This window comes from Lepus europaeus, chromosome 4 (assembly GCF_033115175.1).
Source record: "Lepus europaeus isolate LE1 chromosome 4, mLepTim1.pri, whole genome shotgun sequence".
NCBI classification, from domain to species: Eukaryota; Metazoa; Chordata; class Mammalia; order Lagomorpha; family Leporidae; genus Lepus; species Lepus europaeus.
The window spans coordinates 145,067,341-145,087,113 of record NC_084830.1 but is presented as its reverse complement, the minus strand read 5'-3'; the positions used below and the strand labels follow the sequence as shown (position 1 = coordinate 145,087,113).

At 41.9% G+C, this 19,773-nt stretch overlaps 1 protein-coding gene across 1 annotated transcript in view; it reads right to left on the bottom strand.

Moving 5' to 3' along the window:
* Nucleotides 1-278: 278 nt before the first annotated feature.
* PPP2CA (protein phosphatase 2 catalytic subunit alpha) overlaps nucleotides 279-19,773 on the bottom strand; it is a 29,670-nt gene continuing 10,175 nt past the window's right edge. Inside the window, exons 2-7 of the mRNA XM_062189158.1 lie at nucleotides 8,138-8,347; nucleotides 5,333-5,506; nucleotides 4,465-4,554; nucleotides 3,854-4,015; nucleotides 2,707-2,825; nucleotides 279-1,777 (exon numbers count right to left, since the gene is read on the bottom strand). Coding sequence (XP_062045142.1) covers nucleotides 1,705-1,777; nucleotides 2,707-2,825; nucleotides 3,854-4,015; nucleotides 4,465-4,554; nucleotides 5,333-5,506; nucleotides 8,138-8,347 — 828 coding nt within the window. The 3' untranslated portion in view covers nucleotides 279-1,704. The remainder of the gene's footprint in view (nucleotides 1,778-2,706; nucleotides 2,826-3,853; nucleotides 4,016-4,464; nucleotides 4,555-5,332; nucleotides 5,507-8,137; nucleotides 8,348-19,773) is intronic.

Below are 19,773 nucleotides of genomic sequence, written 5' to 3'. Positions count from 1 at the left end.
AAAAAAAGAACAGAAACGAGAAAAAAAATAAAATAAAATAAAATGTATCTCTTACGAAAGCAGAAAACAATGAAATGAAATGGAGACATGCAGGAAAAAAATTAAGGGCTTTCTCCTTTGGACAACAAACTCTATAAGCTACCAAAAATACTATCAATTAGGTCAGAGAAAAGTAGAGCATTCAGGAAACTCACCCACCAAGAAGTGCATGTTTCACCCAAGCATCCTAGAAAAGAGAAACACTGACCTCTCTCTGTTGGGCCAAATTCCACACAGAATAGAAATCAAGAACATTTTTATTTGCTACATTCACACGAGTAATGATTAAGTGTTCAGAAGTTTAACTTGGTCAAAAATATCAAATCTTAATTTAACTTTTAATCCTACTCAAAGGATAAAAGGGGATGAACCCATCCAATGCTGAGTGCTATCACTTCAAGTGCCACTCTTCGGGTGAATGTGCACTGACACAACGAACACGAAACCATGACCCAACAATAATTTTCTATGCGGTTTCACTAATACCATTTAAAAGAACTTAAGTTAGTACGTTAATAGCTTTCTGAGACAAATTTAAGATCACGAAAGTCCACAAATAATGAACAAATATGTTAAAAAAGAACCAATCTGCCAACCATTTTAAAGAGTTCATATAATACATACAGCAATATATTTATAACCAGAAACCGCAGTGCAGATACACCCTTAATTTGTTAAGCTCTACTCCAAAATGAAATCAACTTGCATGATTTCATCTTACTAAAGCAGTGCACATTTTCTTTCACACAGACCAGTTAATGTACAGGAGGAGCCCACAAAGAGCACATCAGTGATCTGACAAGTCGTACTGCCCAGACACAAGCAAAGCCAAAAGTTAATCTGAAGAATATGAAGGCATTAGAAGAGATTATGCAGTGGCCTTGATTTTTATTTTTCTTTACCTAGAATTCTACAAATTTATCAATTATCTTTTTTAATAAACAGCACCAATCTTGCCCATTGATACAATTAAAATCTGACTTTCTCAGTTCTTAGTTCACAAGTTTATTATGAAAAACACTGCAGTGCCCTTGTGCAGTAACATCATCTTACAAGACGGGAGGGAGGGACAGTTCTGTTCAAAACAACTCACCAGGTTCTGACAACAAAGAACAACACGGGGGTGAGATCTGAGAAAGGAATAAACCGAGTGCAGACAAATCATACAATTAAATTAAATGGTATCCCTGAAAAGAAACAAAACGATTTCAAAACTCACAAGTAGAGGGAGGCCTTGGTACTTATTTTTAAAAATGTTCATTAAGCTCCAATGATTGTTTGCTGCTATCCTTATCTACAGTCATGCTGAGTAAAGCTATAGCTAAATGGAAGTTATTGTATTCACGAGGTGTTAATGTTTACATCTTATTATCTGCAGTCTCTCAGAGAAAGCAAAAGTAACTACAAATAGCGCTATGCCAGAAACTGGTTTCTTGACCAACAATGTCGCTTCAGCATGCAATGAACTGGTTCATTCTAAAGTGGTCACGGCTGTTGATGACAAGAGGCTTTGTATTTTTATATGGCACATCTTTTGGTCCGTGTGAAAACAAGTTTTTTTTGAAGGTTAACTATTTTTCTGACACTCTGGAGTTACTGTTGCTCTTCCCATTTCCATCAGGTCATATATGGTTCATGGCAATACTGTACAAGTTTAAAATTTCATTACAGGAAGTAGTCTGGGGTACGACGAGTAACATGTGGCTCGCCTCTACGAGGAGCTGGGTCAAACTGCAAGCTGAAAAACAAAGAGATTCCTTGTTTACATTCTGACAGCCATGCACTAGCAATCCAAATCACTGGCATTCATTTTTAAACATTACATTTTTTCCCTATTCCATTCTAGGTCAGTCTCATGTAACAGGAGCCCACCTATAGCTAAATCATAGTCAAAAGAGCTTCTAATGCACTCTCCTGCAAAAAGCCCAGGCAACTTCAGCCACAAAAATGATGCTTTTACAAACTAGGGTTCCTGGGGCCTGGGCTGTGGCGCAGAGGGTTAACGCCCTGGCCTGAAGCACCGGCATCCCATATGGGTGCCGGTTCTAGTCTTGGCTGCTGCTCCACTTCCAATCCAGCTCTCTGCTATGGCCTGGGATAGCAGCAGAAGATGGCCCAAGTCTTTGGCCCCCTGCACCCGTGTGGGGGACCCGGAAGAAGCTCCTGGTTCCTGGATTCAGATCAGCACAGCTCCGTCTGTTGCAGCCAACTGGAGAGTGAACCAGCAGGTAGAAGACCTCTCCCCCCCCCCCCCCCCCCCGCCTCTCCTCTCTGTGTAACTCCGACTTGCAAATAAATAAACATTTTTAAAAAATGTATAATTTTCCTAAGAACAATATTTCTTAAGAGTGGGTTTCTGCTTAAAAAAAAAAACACAAAAAACAAAAACCAGGGTTCCTGCTAAGATGGTTTGAGAGACTGCCAACTAAATAAACTTTAAAGCAACTAAAGTACTGTATCTTAAAAGTTAAAACTCTAATAATTCATATTATGGTCTGTGTACAATATATTAGTTTCTACTGTTCTGTTTCAATATATTATAAGTCCCAAGAAGAAGTTAAAATTTAAGTTTAAATCTGTTTTAGCATGAATGTTCAAACCCTTAAATGTCCCAGGTAAGACCAAATATTCAGTAATGGCAATGAAACACTGGGCGTGAACACTTACAAAGAGTATTTTAGAGTGTCATCAAGTTCCATGATTGCAGCTTGGTTACCACAACGATAACAATAGTTTGGAGCACTGAAAATTGTTACTACATTTCGGTCATGGCACCAGTTATATCCCTAAATGGAAAAGAAATATAAATCAACTTTAATCCTTTATTCATACAACTAAATGTGACTCTACTCAGAACAGAAAAAGACATCTCTACTTCCACACAAGTCTTAAGGGGCTAGCACTGTGGCATAGTGAGTGCGTAAAGCTGCTGCCTGAGATGCAAGCATCCCATGTGGGCACTGGTTTGAGTCCCAGCTGCTCCATTTCCAATCCAGCTCCCTGCTGATGGGCCTGGGAAAGCCACAGAGGACTGCCCAATTGCTCGGGCCCCTGGCCCCACATGGGAGACCAGAAAAAGCTTCTGGATCACCTGGCCTAATCCCAGCTGTTGCAGTAATCTGGGAAGTTAACCAGTAGAGGGAAACCTGCTAGTCTGCTTTCACTCATTCACTCTCTCTCCTTCTTTAACTCCGCCTTTCAAATAAATAAAAGACCCTTAAGTTGGTCTCTGCCCTGGAATAGTTCCAGCCCCTTTGAAGCCCACTGTAACTTACAAACTGCTTGTTACTTTCTGTTCATTAGAGCTATTCAAACATTTCTTTCTTATCTTTAGCAGAGCCAGATATTACGGATAATGTAACAGTAACAGCATTAAGCTAAGCCAGATCTTAATTTTCTACACCAAGAACCTCAGCCTGTTTGCCCTTTAGATTCTTTGTTTCAAATCACTTGTAATTCTGAAGGACCACTTAAAACTTCATGGTGTACTTCTTTCCTATCACTCCTATATATATAAAACATGGAAAACAATTGAAATTATAAAGGTTATACTTCCTCAACTCCCTTAAATTCTAAGCACTTTCCAGTCACTAAAAATTCTCTGAAAACATGTTAACTCTGTGACTCACTGTGCCAAAAGCTTGAGATTTTAATTGCAGTATGAAGCTACTGAAAAGACTCAGGCCACAATAACAAAACTCATCAGGAAGAATATGTGGCACTTCCCACTAGCATCATTAATTTAAAATTCCCTTACATCATCTTTCCTTATGTGTACTAACAACCAAATTATGTTTCAAAAAACAGAACTTACCTCCATCACCAGCTGGTGAGCTCTAGACACCAACGTCAGGCCATTGGCATGATTAAATGTCTCAGAAATATCTTGCCCAAAGGTGTAACCAGCTCCTCGAGGAGAAATACCCCAACCACCACGGTCATCTGGATCTGACCACAGCAAGTCACACATTGGACCCTGGGAAACAGGTTTGAGTTATACATAAATGCTTAACAACTGATCTGACTACTTCATCAGAAGCCACACTATAGTACGTTACTCTTTTCTAAGTGGTTTTACTAAAAATGGTGAAAGATTTTAGTTACTGTTTATGTCGAATAAGACATTTTTCAGAAGTCCTTATGAAGCACAATTGACAGGGAAGCTTCCCGAAAATCAACCAACATGCCCTAACTAATGCATGTGCCTATTATTTGCAAATTTCAATGTCAGGTAGCAAAGACTAGTGAGCAAGGCAAAGGCTGTGAAGACAGAAGAGCCAGGTCCTCATAAGCTCAGTTCCACAGCTTCTGTGATCTTGGCACGTTTCTTCACAAAACCCTCTTCTGAACAAATGGATTGATCAGAGTGCTCACAACTCAGAAAACTAAGACGCTTTCTGAAAAGTTTATCAAATACAGCCATACCTCATGGGGAACTTCTTGTAAGCGGTCAAGTGCTCTGATGTGATCCAGTGTATCTATAGATGGTGAGAGGCCCCCATGCAGACAGAAGATCTGAAAAAGAGGGGTTTCAAATGTTAATGTCATCTAAAAAACGTTCTTCTGGGCTAAGCTGCAGGCAGCAGCCCTGGCGACTTGGCCCCACAGGTGTTTCTGTGCTCCACCTGAAGAAGTTTCAACCTGTAGAGTCCATCTTTGCCCCAGGCCATTATCAACTACTGAGTACACTCCCTTTCTTCCTGATAAACCATCTCAATTAACTCCTTCAAAAACAGCTTCTACAGGCAGACAGGCTGAATAATAGTTAATACAGCAACCACGAAGCCTGCATGAGGGAGGGAGTGGGGAGAGGGGGAGAGTGGGAGGGAGGAAGAAAGAGACAAAGAAAGAGAGAGAAAGAGAGACAGAGACAGAGACAGAGAGACAGATTGATTGTGATCCAGCTTTCTGTTAACACACACCCTAGACAGGAAACGGATGATGGCTCAAGTACTTGGATCCCTTCTACCCATGTGGGAGACCGGAATGGTATTTCCAGTTCATGATTTTGGCCTGACACAGCCTCAGGTGTTGCGGGCATTTGGACAGTGAAACAACAGATGGAAGATTTCACTCTACTTAACACCTGGTGCAAGTACTTGAGCCCCTGCACCCATGTGGGAAACTCTTCTGAGCTGGCTTCTGCTCCTAGCTTCAACCTGGCCCAATCACTGCCACTGTGGCCATCTGAGGAACGACCCAGCCAATGGAAAATATTTTCCTCTAACTCTGCCTTTCAAATAAATAAATCTTTACATTAAAAAAAAAAAAAAAAGGTTTAAGAAACATATACCTGCCCATCCACCAAGGCAGTGAGAGGAAGATAGTCAAAAAGATCTGTAAAATATTTCCAAACATTTGCGTTTCCATATTTTCTTAAACATTCATCATAGAAACCATAAACTTGTGTGATCTGTCTGCTCTCATGATTTCCTCGAAGAATGGTGATGCGTTCACGGTAACGAACCTACAACAACAGAATGGAAACCATGAAACAGCTTTCAAAAACCAAAGGAACATTCAGGAAACTTTCTGAAAGGAAATCCAGAGTTCCAATTTTGTTGAAAAAACATCACACACTGCTACAGCACTCCAAACCAACCATAAATCCACAACCTCTTGTCAATCAAAATCAAATTCCCTCCACCATCACAACCAACTTTACACCAAGCCCAACCAAGGCACATTAAAACTCGCCCTTTTTTTTTTCAGCTCAAAGATCTTCAGTAATGTATAGTTGTGCAACAATCATCACAACCCAGTTTTAATCATTCCGTTCCCCCAATAAGAGTCCCTCATGTCTGTCTATACTCACTCCCTACTCCCATGCTCCTACCATCCAATGATTTATCTGAGACTGCCTTTTCTACAAACTCCATAAAAACAGAATAATGCAAAAAAACAACGTAGCTTCTGCACTAACCACCACTTGTAATATGTTCAAGGCTCATCTGTGCTGTAGTATAGATCAGTGGTTCGTTTCCCTGTGCAGCTGCAGTCTTTCACAGTAAAGTTATACGGCATATTCTGTATTCGCGGGGAGGAGGAACTGTTGACTAGCTTCTTTCCTTTCTTTAGGCTATTTTGAATTTTTGCCATGATCACCTGTGTACAGTTTTTGAAGACATACGCTTTCATTTCTCTTGGACAGATTTCCAAAATATAATCTGCTTATAGTAAGTTATGCTTCACCTGTTGACAATCATTCAAAGTGACTAGACCCTTTCACATTCTCACAAGCAATGAACCAGGATGCTAATCTCCACATACTCACCAATACTCGGTACATGAGCCATGCAAAATGGTATCTCATTGTGACTTGAATTTGCATTTTCCTGTTGACTAATGACGTTGTGTTTTTGTTTTCATGTACTTACCAGTCGTGTATCTGCTGGGGTGAAATCTATTCAAGTATTTGTCTTTTATAAAATATCTGTTGTATTAAGGATTTTTGGAAAAAAAATCTCAAATACATATTTTTGTTCTTAGTATTATTTTCTGATCAAAAAACCTTACTTTTTTATGAGGTCCTGTTTTTCATTTTTTAAAAAAAAATTGATTTCCTTTTGTTAATATCTAAGAAATCTCTCAAGACAAGGAAGATTTTCTATGTTTTAACCTAGAAATCTTACAGCCATAATTCTTACATTCGTGTCTGTAATCCACTTTTATCCATTTGTCTCAGCACTACTGGCTGAAAGGACAATTCCTCCCCCACTACTGTCTGCTCTAGCTGCTGTAACACAGCGCCACAACAGAGGAGAAGCTTAAGCAACAGAAAGAAACTTGGTTCCTCCGTGCTGGAGGCAGAAGTGCAGAATCGTGGCATCAGCACAGTTGGGTTTCTCTGCAGACCTCTGTGTCTGCTTTAAGAAGGGCATCGGCTCCATTTGTCTTCCCATTTCCTTCCCTGTGTCCTATCTCTTACAAGAACACCACTCATATGGGAGTAAGTTCCAGTCCCATGACCCCATTTTACCTCAATCACCTTTGTAAAGGTCTCAGCTCCAACAGTCACATTCTGAGGTATTACAGGTTGGGAATTCAAAGCATGAATTCCGAAAGGACACCATTCAGTCTGTTACACCCACTTGCATCAATTCGTAAAAGGGGGCACATTCACTCTTCTCCTGGGATTCAGGCTGGGCCTACAGCACGGCTAGCTGCACACTGCTCTCACACCATCTTCCACCGCCCAGTCTCACGTCTTCATTTACAGAGGCAGAACACAATGGCCTCCAGAAATGTACCTAACATTTCCATGATTTCAATACTAATCACCCATAATCAGCCCTTGCTGAAACCACACGCACTACTTCTTTAATGTTAGAAAAGTCTACGGCAGACATTTGATCATTCTTTCTACTCTTTAATGAGACTGTCGCCTAGAAAAAGGAAAAAATTCCCCCTCAAAGGCAAGTCAATTTCTTTTGGGAAAAGCTGAAACTGGCCACGCTCAGAGCTTATTTTCAGCTTTGCTTCATCTTCCTCCTGTCAACTGTGGACTTTGCAAAGCTGCATCTGATACACAAATGATTTTGCAACTTCCCTTCTTCAATTACCATTTCCACTATCTACATTATGTCATGTTTAACAGCCACACTATTCTACCTCAATAAACCCTAATTTGTGGATATTTAGATGAGTACTTTCTTTTTCTGGTATTAAATACTACAATTTATTTACACAAAAATCTTTTCCTCTTCTATTTCTTCCTCAGCACCGTTCTAATTACAGGATTTCTGTCAGAGGATATAAACATTCTAACATTTGATCCATTTGTACCTTTACAATATTTTGAAACTAACTAGAAAGGTAACTACCTTTCCATACCTGAATCTACTGAATAAATTTCTATTTGGCCAGCCCTCTAACACTGTTCAAACAATCTAAGGCATTCACTTTTTCATTCTGTCCCATCCCTATGCTTGGAATGCAGAATCCTATAAACGTAAAACCTGAATAATTTGCATTTCTCAAGAGAATTTTGTTCTAAAATGTAACATTTAGTTAAGAGGAAAAAAATAATTACTGGGAAACAACAATCAAGAGAACTGTCTTACCCAGTTCAAAATAATCAAACATAAACTGAAATTACCTTAAGAGCTACAAGCAGTGTAACTGTTTCAACGGAGTAATATCCTCTGTCAACATAATCTCCCATAAACAAGTAATTTGTGTCTGGTGATTTGCCACCAATTCTAAACAGTTCCATGAGATCGTGAAATTGCCCATGCACATCTCCACAGACAGTAACTGGACATCGAACCTCTTGCACGTTGGATTCTTTTGTCAGGATTTCTTTAGCCTACAGACAAAACCATAAAGCAATATTTAGTATGAAATGACATTAACAAAGATACACTGAATTATATTTAATGCAACTTAAGAGGCAAACTTGTTTTAAGATGAAATTGTGAGAATTTATGATCCTATTAAAATAAGACAGCAGATGGCTAGACTATTCCTTTGCTATCTCATCTCTGAAACCTAGAAAAAAAAGTTATCAGGATGCACAGCCCATTCCTATCAATAATAGGAACGTTCAAGCCTGTCAAATGGCCATCTGATTACATACCAGAGAGTCCACCAGGGGCTGCTGTTGTATCGCAGCAGGTTAGGCTGCTGCCTGCAACACCAGCATTCTAAGATGCAGTGCCAGTTCATGTCCCATCTGCTCTGCTTGCAATCCAGCTCCCTGCTAATGTGCCTGGGAGGCAGCAGAGGATGGCCTTGGCACAAGTTCTTGCAACCCTGCCACATACATGGGAGACCCAAGCTGAGTTTCAGGCTCCTAACATCAGCCATATGGGGAATGAATCAATGGATGGAAGATCCTACTACCTCTACCCTATGTTGCTCTGCCTTTCAAATGTATGAATAAATATACCTTAAAAAAAAAAAAAGTTCACATAACATCTTGATTTTAATAATTTTTTAATTTTTATAACACAAATTTTCTCTGCTCATATTTTGAAACATCTCTATACTACTTAACACACTATCAAAACAGATTTTTTTTTTTTTTAAATTATTTGACAGGTAGAGTTACAGTGAGTGAGAGGAAGAGACAGTGAGAAAGGTCTTCCTTCCGTTGGTTCACTCCCCTAATGGCTGCTATGGCCCGAGCTGCGCCAATCCGAAGCCAGGAGCCAGGTGCTTCCTCCTGGTCTCCCATGTGGGTGCAGGGGCCCAAGGACTTGGGCCATCTTCTGTTGCTTTCCCAGGCCACAGCAGAAAGCTGGACTGGAAGAGGAGCAGCCGGAACTAGATCTGGTGCCCATATGGGATGCCGGCGCCGCAGGCGGAGGATTAACCTACCACAGCGCTGGCCCTAAAACACAGATTCTTTTTTATTTGGATGATTCAAATTATTTTTGCGTTCCTTTGAATAATCACTTGCCTAACACCTGTGCCAGCCACTATGTGCTAGATCCTGTGTTGGCCCCCAGAGATTAAGTAGTGAACATGATAGGTCTTTCCCAGCACCATGGAGGGGAGAAAGACCACAGCCAGGTAACAACACAGTATAGACTGTTAAGTGTTGTGAAGGAAAGCCAGAGGTGAACCAGAGGAGACACCACAACAGACTGCCATACAAACCAAAGGATGACAAGGACTGGGGTGAAGGCCATGGCATGTAATCTTAGCACACTAAAAACAAGTTATAATCTGAGAACAGGATCCAAACATCAATATTTTTTAAAGTTTTCCTAGGTTGCAACCAAGTTAAAGAACCTCTGTGTTCAAATCTTTAAACATTGTGTAGAATCTATTTCACAATACTCACCAATCCCCAAAATCCCCAAAATATTTGATCTAACATTTTACAAAGTATAGAAAAAAATTTCCACTGTGCATTTAAAGAGATATGTCTTAAATGTATAACCCATTCAGTTGTACTCCATCTCTAAATTCTTTCCTCTATAGGATAATCCTAATCTCTCCTGACTGGTTAATGCTAAAAGGAGACATTCACAAGGCACATTTCATTACTGACTATCTGGTATTAACACCATGTCTAGTGTTTTAGGCAGCTGGTACATACTAATGAGAACAGCTGTGAATGAAATCATAGATGCTACTTCATTTTAAAAGGACAATGACATAATAAAATACATGGTGACACATCATGTTAAATTTTGCTCTGATGTCATCTTCACATTTAATTCTACCAGAAGTTTACATTCAGAACACATCTCTGGTCACCTGCTTACTTGCAAGACTACTCTATGAAAGATGAAGAGTTCCTAACCAATACCTACTCAAAATTTCTTTTTACACCAGGCAGGAAAAGTTAAGCCTACATGCTATTGCTTTATTTCAATTTAGGCAAATCTCAGGGACAAACACTACATTCTTAAAACTTTACAACTTACACAGTGCCTCATCTTCGTTTTTGGCACAGATAAAACTAAGCATCTCCTTTGAACTCTTCCAAAATTCACTGCCCTTGGGCAAAGTAACCACTGATAGGATTTTGATGTACATCCCTTTAAAGCCTTATTTACAATACAAAAGTTGCACTTCGTAAATTCACATTTATTAAATAAAAAAAATAATTATATAACAAAAAAAAGAATGCTTTACCCTTTTAGTATTTTTTATGTTCTACTTAAAACTATTGGTTGAACTCTGTAATTAATACACAATTATTCTTAGGTGTTTAATTAATGCTATAACTAGTACTCAAATAGTATTTTACACTTTGTGTTTCTGTGTGGGTGCAAACTGTTGAAATCTTTTTTTTTTTTTTTTTTTTTTTTTTGGGACAGGCAAAGTGGATAGTGAGCGAGAGAGAGACAGAGAGGAAAGGTCTTCCTTTTTGCCGTTGGTTCACCCTCCAATGGCCGCTGCGGCCAGCGCACTGCACTGATCCGATGGCAGGAGCCAGGTGCCTCTCCTGGTCTCCCATGGGGTGCAGGGCCCAAGCACTTGGGCCATCCTCCACTGCCTTCCCGGGCCACAGCAGAGAGCTGGCCTGGAAGAGGGGCAAGCGGGACAGAATCCAGCACCCCGACCGGGACTCGAACCTGGTGTGCCAGCGCCGCAAGGTGGAGGAGTAGCCTGTTAAGCCACGGCGCCGGCCTGAAATCTTTACTTAATATATGCTAAATTGGTCTTCTGTATATAAAGATAATTGAAAATTAATCTTGATGTGAATGGAAGAGGAGAGGGGGTGGGAGGGAAGTTATGGGGGGGGGGCGGAGGGAAGCTATTGTAATCCATAAGCTGTACTTTGGAAATGTATGTTCATTAAATAAAATTAAAAAAAAAAAATCTTATTTACAAATCTTACATATACATTTCATGACTACAAAAACAAAGTCTATTTTGAGTACCAAAAACTAGAATCGGGGCCAGCACTGAGGCATAACGGGTTAAGCCCCAGCCTGCGATGCCAGCATCCCACAGGGTGGTCAGTCCCAAGGCCCAGCTGCTCCATTTCCGATTCAGCTCCCTGCTAATGGCCTGAGAAAGCAGCTTAAGATGGTCCAAGTGCTTGGGACCCTAAGCTCACATGGGAGACCCAGAAGAAGCTCACAAATAAAGTTTTTTTTTTTTTTTTTTTTAAACAGGCAGAGTGGACAGTGAGAGAGACAGAGAAAGGTCTTCCTTTTTCTGTTGGCTCACCCCGCAATGGCCATTGCAGCCAGCAAGTTGCGACTGGCGCACCGCGCTGAACTGAAGCCAGGAACCAGGTGCTTCTCCTGGTCTCCCACGCAGGTGCAGGGCCCAAGCACTTGGGCCATCCTCCACTGCCTTCCCGGGCCACAGCAGAGAGCTGGCCTGGAAGAGGGGCAACCGGGACAGAATCCGGCACCCCGACCGGGACTAGAACCCAGGGTGCCAGCACCGCAGGCAGAGGATTAGCCTATTGAGCCATGGTGCCGGCTACAAATAAAGTTTTAAATATGATTTGCCTTTTTGGTCTCAATTTACCAGCTTAAAGTAATTATTGCACTAAAAAATACTATCCCATTATGCCAGAACAATAAAGGCTGTATATGTCCATATTAAAGATTATTTTACAAGGCCAACATTGTGGTTCAGTGTATTAAGCGATTGCATATTGCAGTTGCTCCATTTCTGGATCCAGTTCCCTGTTAATGCCTTCCCTAGGTGGGAAGATGGTCCAAGTGCATGGGCCCCTGCCACCACAAAGGAGACCCAGATGGCACTCCAGGGTCCTGGTTTCAGCCTGGCCCAGTTAGGATGATATGGCCATTAGAGAGTGAACCAGCACATGAAGATTTCTGTCTCTTCATCTCTCTGTAACTGTACCTTTCAACTAAATAAATCTCTAAAAAATTATTTTACAATCATGGAAACTATGCAGAAGGAAGGAGGTCTGAAACAAGCTGTGCTAGGGCAGGCACTGTGGCACAACAGGTTAAGCCACCACGTTAGATACTGGCATCGCATATGGGCAGCAATTAAAGTTCTGGTTGCTCTACTTTTTTTTTTTTTTTTAAAGATTTCATTTATTTATTTGAGAAGTAAAATTACCAAGAGGGAGAAACAGAGTGAAAGGTCTTCCATCTGCTGGTTCACTCCCCAAATGGCTGTAATGGCTAGAGCTTGGCCAATTCCAAGCCAGGAGCTTCTTCTGGATCTCCCACACAGGCGCAGAGACCCAAGCACTTGGGTCATCTACTGCTTTCCCAGGTCACAGCAGAGAGCTAGATTAGAAGAGGAGTAGCCGGAATCCATATGGGATTCTGACAATGCCACAAGTGGAAGCTTAGTCCACTTTGCCACTTTGCTCTACTTCTGATCCAGCTCCATGCTAATGCACCTGGGAAAGCTGCAGAAGATGACCCTAGTGCTTGGGCCCCTACATCCACAGGGCAGAACTGGATGGAGTTATTAGCTCCTGGCTCTGGCTTGGCCCACAGCCAAGTACTGAGGCCATTTCAGAAGCAAAGCAGTAGGTGGAAAATATATCCATGCATCTCTGAGTCTGTGTGTCTATCAAACAAATAAATAAATCTTTTAAAAAAAAGTAGCAGAATCAGATTTTCAAAGTACTTTCACATTTAATTTATTTGAAAGGCACAGTGAGAGTGGGAGTGAGAGAGAGAGAGAAAGAGTGCAAAATTTCATCTGTTGTTTCATTCCCTAGTTGGCTACAATTGCCAGGGCCGTGGCCAGAATGAAGCCGGGAGCTTCTTCTGAGTCTCTCACATCAGTGCAGGCGCCCAAGAACTTGGATCATCTTCTGCTTTCCCAAGCTCATTAGCAGGGAGTTGGATAGGAACTGGAGCAGCTGGGACTCAAACTGGCACCCATACATATTGTCAGCCTGCAGCTTTACCCACTAGGCCAAAACACCAGCCCCACTGACTCCTGTGATTTGAAGCCTCACGCTACCCAAATTATGCAAAGGTAGAAGCAAAACACACGTACCAAACTTGAAGCCATTCAATCTCTCAACTAATATAATTAACCTCTGAATAAGAATTTAAACATTTAGAAAATACTGTAATTGGGGCAGATGCATGGTGCAGCCTGCATGCCACGACCGCCTGGTTTGACAGCAGATGGTGGCTCAAGTACTTTCGTCCCTGTTACCTACATGGGAGACCTGGATTGAGTTCCAGACTCCTGGTTTCGGTTTGGTCCAGCCCTGGCTACTGGGGAGATTTAAGAAACAAACCACGCAGCAGCCACTGGAGGGTGAACCAACGGCAAAAAGGAAGACCTTTCTCTCTCTCTCTCTCTATCCACTCTGCCTGTAAAAAAAAAAAAAGAAAGAAAAAAAGAAAAGAAAAGAAAATAAACAAACCAGTGGATGGAAGATCTCCAATTCTCCCTTTCAAATAAATAAATAAATACACACACACACACACACACAGTACCCATTATGCTATCTCAAATGTAAAAATATATCTCACTGATTTAACTGGTGTCTTCAATTTCTAAATTCAAAATTTTAGCTCCATGCTGACTTACTACCAGTTATTTTTCTTCTTACATAAAATATCCACAAGTGTTCTCTGAGTAGCTAATCCTATAAGCTACATGATGTACTTACAGTATAAACAATGGTTTAATCTGTCATCTAAATCAACTTTTTGGCATTTTGTTTCTCTTTGTAAACATGAGTATAATCAAAATTTTTCTGCTCTGTGATTTTTCTACTACAATAGTCAAAAAGAAAAGCTATTATTGACTTGCTGTTTTCTTTCCCTTTTTTTTCCAAGATCTATTTACTTATGTGAAAGGCAGAGTTAGAGAGAGAGGGAGAGAGAAGAGGAGGAGGAAGTGAGATTCTTCCATCCACTAGTTCCTTTCCCCAGATGGCTGCAATGGGCAGAGCTGCGCTGATCCGAACTCCAGAGCTTCTTCCGGGTCTTCCACGCAGGTGCAGGGGCAAAATGACTTGGGCCATCTTCTGCTGCTTTCCCAGGGCACAGCAGAGCTGAACCCAAAGTGGAGCAGCCAGGACTAGACCTGGTGCCATATGGGATGCTGGCACTACAGGCAGCGGCTTAACCCACTACGCCACAGCGCAGGCCCCTGCCTTGCTGTTTTCTAACAGTATTTCTTACAGAGAGAACAGACTGAGATCTTTCACCTGCTGGTTACCTCCTGAGATGGCTGCAATGGCTGGGGCTGAGCTAAAGGCTGTATCTGGGTCTTCCATGTGGGTGGTAGGGACGCAAATACTTTGGGCTACCTTCCACTGCTTCTCCCAGGCCATTAGCACGAGGCATATGGTATGTCGGCCCCAGTTTTACATCGAGACTTCAATCCTAGGATTACATGAAAACTACTCAAGCTTCTTTTTATATCAGTGCTTTAACCAAACACAAGTAAAAGCATTATGACATGAAGTAACTCTTTAAATGTTTACTATATGTTCCCTTAGGCAGCACATAAGCTAAAACTGGAAAGATAAGATGTTTAATAATGACTTTGAGGGGGCCGGTGTTATGGTATCATAGGTTAACCTGCTGCCTGATAGGCCAGCATCCCATATGGGCACCAGTTCATATCCAAGCTGCTCTACTTCTTCTTCCTTTTTTTCCCCCCAAAGAAACTTTTTATTTAAGGAATACAAACTTCATGCATTTAATAAATACAACTTTAGGAACCAGTGATTTTTCCCACTATACCCACCCTCCCACCCACATACCCACTCTTCTTCCTCCTTCCTCTCCTATTCTCATTCTTATTTTTTACTAAGTTGTAAGCAAAAGAAAAAACTGTTTCTCAACAGTCAGCTGCTCTACTTCTGATACAGCTCCCTGCTAACTGCCTAGGAAAAAGCAGCAGAAAATGACCCAAGTGTTTTGGGCTCCTGTCTTTGGCCTGGTCCAGCCCTGGCCATATGTGGAATGAATCCGTGGCTGGAAGACCTCCCCCCACCCCTCTAACTTTCAAATAAACAGATAGGTCTTCTGTGTACAAAGTTAATTGAAAATGAATCTTAATGGAGAATGGGACTGGCAAGGGCAGAGAAAGGAGGAGGACAAGTGGGAGTATGGGTGGGAGGGCTGATATGGTAGGAAGAAGAACTATATTCCTAAAGTTGTGCTCATGAAATTTGTATTCCTTAAAAAATAAATAAAAAATTTTTTAAAGTAAAAAAAAGAAAAAATGACCTCAAGATATTCTGGAATACTGCATAATCAAACAATCACTGAATTTTGTTAGAGATTTTTCTTTTTTCTTTTTTTTATTTTTTATTTATTTTTTTTTTTTTGACAGGCAGAGTGGACAGTAAGAGAGACAGAGAGAAAGGTCTTCCTTTTACCATTGGTTCACCCTCCAATGGCTGCCGTGGCCGGCGCACTGTGCTGATCCGAAGGTAGGAGCCAGGTGCTTACCCTGGTCTCCCATGGGGTGCAGGGCCCAAGCACTTGGGCCATCCTCCACTGCCTTCCCGGGCCATAGCAGAGAGCTAGCCTGGAAAGCAGCAACTGGGACAGAATCCGGCGCCCCAACCGGGACTAGAACCCGGTGTGCCAGCGCCGCAAAGCAGAGGATTAGCCTATTGAGCCGCAGCGCCGGCTTTATTTTTTCTTTAAAGATTCATTTATTGGCCGGCGCCGCGGCTCACTAGGCTAATCCTCCGCCTTGTGGCGCCGGCACACCGGGTTCTAGTCCCGGTCAGGGCACCGATCCTGTCCCGGTTGCCCCTCTTCCAGGCCAGCTCTCTGCTGTGGCCAGGGAGTGCAGTGGAGGATGGCCCAGGTGCTTGGGCCCTGCACCCCATGGGAGACCAGGATAAGCACCTGGCTCCTGCCATCGGATCAGTGCGGTGCACCGGCCGCAGCGCGCCTACCGCGGCGGCCATTGAAGGGTGAACCAACGGCAAAAAGGAAGACCTTTCTCTCTGTCTCTCTCTCTCTCTGTCCACTCTGCCTGTCAAAAAAAAAAAAAAAAAAAGATTCATTTATTTTACTTGATAGGCTGAGTTAAAGAGAGAGGCTGAGTTAGAGAAAGAGCGAAAGACAGACATCAACCTTCCCATCCGCTGGTTTACTCCCCCCAGATGGCCATAATAGCCATGTTTGTGGTACACTGAGGCCACGAGCCAGAAGCTTCTTCTGGGTCTCCCTGGTGGGTGCAGGGGCCCAACATTTGGGCTGTTTTCAGCTGCTTTCCCAAGTGTGTTAGCAGGAAGCTGAATTGGAAGTAGAGCAGCTGGGAATTGAACCAACACCTATATCGGATGCTTGGGTGCTACTGGCAGCAGCTTAACCAGGCACACCACAGCACCATTTCCAAGGCATACAGAGTTACAAAAGCATTTTTCTAATTCTTTAAAATGCAATTATCAATGTTGAATACATATGGCAAACATCTAACAGGATTTTCTCTCCTTTACTGGTCCTTTTTTTTGGACAGGCAGAGTGGACAGTGAGAGAGAGAGAGAGAAAGGTCTTCCTTGGCCGTTGGTTCACCCTCCAATGGCCACTGCGGCCGGCGCACTGCACTGATCCCAAGGCAGGAGCCAGGTGCTTCTCCTGGTCTCCCATGGGGTGCAGGGCCCAAGCACTTGGGCCATCCTCCACTGAACTCCCGGGCCATAGCAGAGAGCTGGCCTGGAAGAGGGGCAAGCGGGACAGAATCCAGCGCCCCGACCGGGACTAGAACCTGGTGTGCCGGCGCCGCAAGGTGGAGGATTAGCCTGTTAAGCCACGGTGCTGGCCTCTCCTTTACTATTGAGAACAGGTAACATTTCAAACAAGAGCTTTCTCACAGAAAACATGAGACTGAGATAACAACCTTTTTTCTCTTTAAGCCTTAAGGAGAAGGGTGCTCCAAATCAGATCATGTCATTTCAAGCAAGGCCATCTGAGAGAAGTCAAGTGCTTTGTGGGAGAGCATAATACTCCTGGGAAAACACCCAAGGACAATTTTTAAAGTAACTCTGTATCAGGCTCTCCAGCAATATTTCTCTTAGTTTCAAAAAACAATCACACAGCAGCACCCATGCTGGCAGTAAGGTGTACTGAGGAATGCATTACTTCAAATACTAGCTGAGTCTTTGGGGTCAATATTCATTTTTGTTATCACCAATTTGAAAGCGATCAGGATATAAACTAAAAGCATTTCTTAAAATTTTTTTTCTTTTCATTTTTATCTGAAAGTCAAAGAGAGATCTTCCATCCACTGGTTCACTCTCCAAATGCCCACAAGAGCCAGGGCTAGGCTAGGCTAACGTCAGCAGCCAAAACTCAAAGTCTCCCATGTGGGGAGAGGGAGCAAAGCACTTACACCATCACTTAATGCCTCCAATGGTGTGAGAGTGTAATCAGCATGAAACTGGAAACAGGAGCAGAGTGGGTATTCAAACTCTGGCTCTGTAAAGTGAGTGTACCGAGCCGTGTCTTAACTGGAAAGCCTGCCTCTACAAGCATTTTCTTAAACGTATACATTAAAGGTGACTTTTTTTTCAAAACAAAGTACTCCTATAAAAGCAATTACTATAAAACCAGTAACATCAGAATCTCAAGGTCAACGCTGAGGAATATATGTTGACATTCATCAGATGACCAATGATTTGTCTTAAAAAAAAAAAATCTGTTTTATTTATCTGACAGGCCAACTGAGAGAAAAAGAAACAGAGAAACAGGTCTCCCCGCAGGACTAGCATTGTAGTGTAGGTAAAACTACAGCATGAGATGCTAGCATCTCATAAGGGCGATTGTTTTGTGTCCTAGCTGCTCCACTTCCAAGCCAATGTCCTGGGTAAAGCAGCAGAACATGGCCCTAACACTTGGGACCCTGCACCCATGTGGGAGACCCAGATGAAATTCCTGGTTCCTGGCTTCAGCCTGACCCAGCTCTGGCTGTTGCGGCCATATGTGGAGTGAACCAGCAAACAGACGATCTTTCCCTCTCTCTGGAATCCTTTCAAATAAATAAATAGACTCTTAAAAATAAATGTTTTCCCCTCTGCTGGTTCAGTACTAGCGCCATTCTCTGTTGCTTTCCCAGTGCATTACCAGGGAGCTAGATCAGAAGTGGTCTAGCTAGGACTCCAGTCAGCATCCAGATATGGGATGCTATCACAAATGGCATTTTTACCCCAACAGTGTGCCACAACACCTGCCCCTTTTGACTTGTTCTACTGAAGAAACGCAAGTTATCTTTTTTATGTCATAATGCTGTCCTGGTGCACAGTCATTTGAAACAGAAACAACTATCCACAACTCTTTTAAGCAAAGAAGCCAACACGAGCCTCAACACATCTTCTCTGTGGGATCAAAGTCAAAACCAGACACATTACCTCTTCATAAAAGTATTATCTGACAAAGCAACCTTTGTTTTCTGAGAGTCATCTTACTATCAAAAATCTGGCATTAATTCTATCATTCACTGAACAATCAATTTTACATTTCACATAGCTGGACATATCTACCAACACAGCTTTAAAGAAGCAAAGCTGGGGGCACCACCTGGGATGCCCGCATCTTATTCTGGAGCATGATCAGAGCCCAGCTCCTCCGCTTCTGATCCAGCTTCCTAATAATGAGTCCTAGAAGGCAACAGATTATCCATCAAGTACTTGAGTCTTTATAACCCACACTGAAGACCAGAGTTCCAGACTCATTTTAGATTGCCCAGCCTTAGACTACTGGGGGCATCTGAGGAATGAACCAGCAAACGGAAGCTCTCTCAAAGATCTCTGTTGGTCTCTCTCCATGTTGTTCAAAAACGCAATTAATTTTTGATTTTTCAGTTTAAGCAGAACAGAAAGTCATTCGAGAATTTTTAAATGCAATGATTACCTTCGCAATAGCATTTTCCAATATCCAAAGAGAATTCTATGTCACTTCATGTGGTTTTTATGCAAGAAAGGTAAATTTCTTTAATATGTCATATGTCATTTTTGAAATTGTGCAAAAATACTTCATGTTCTTTATAACTTGTTTTACCCAAATGGATGGATGGAGGGATACATAAAATATGATAGACCCAATTACTAGACCGAGAAGCAAATGAGTTTTGAGGTAATTATAGTCAACTATCAAACCTTTCTTCATATTACTTGTCTTACATATTAATTACACTTAACAGATGCCTCTAATATTTCATGAAGCGTTTCAATCTTCTTTGATTAAAATCTGTATGACCATAATTAAAATTTTTGCTGTTTGGCTTTAAGGCTTAGGGTATAACTGAAAAAAAAATGTTTGGAATAAAGGGTATTCTAAAGTTGTATTAAAATAGACTTTGCTGTTTTTCCACTTTTGACCCTGACCAAGAGGAATG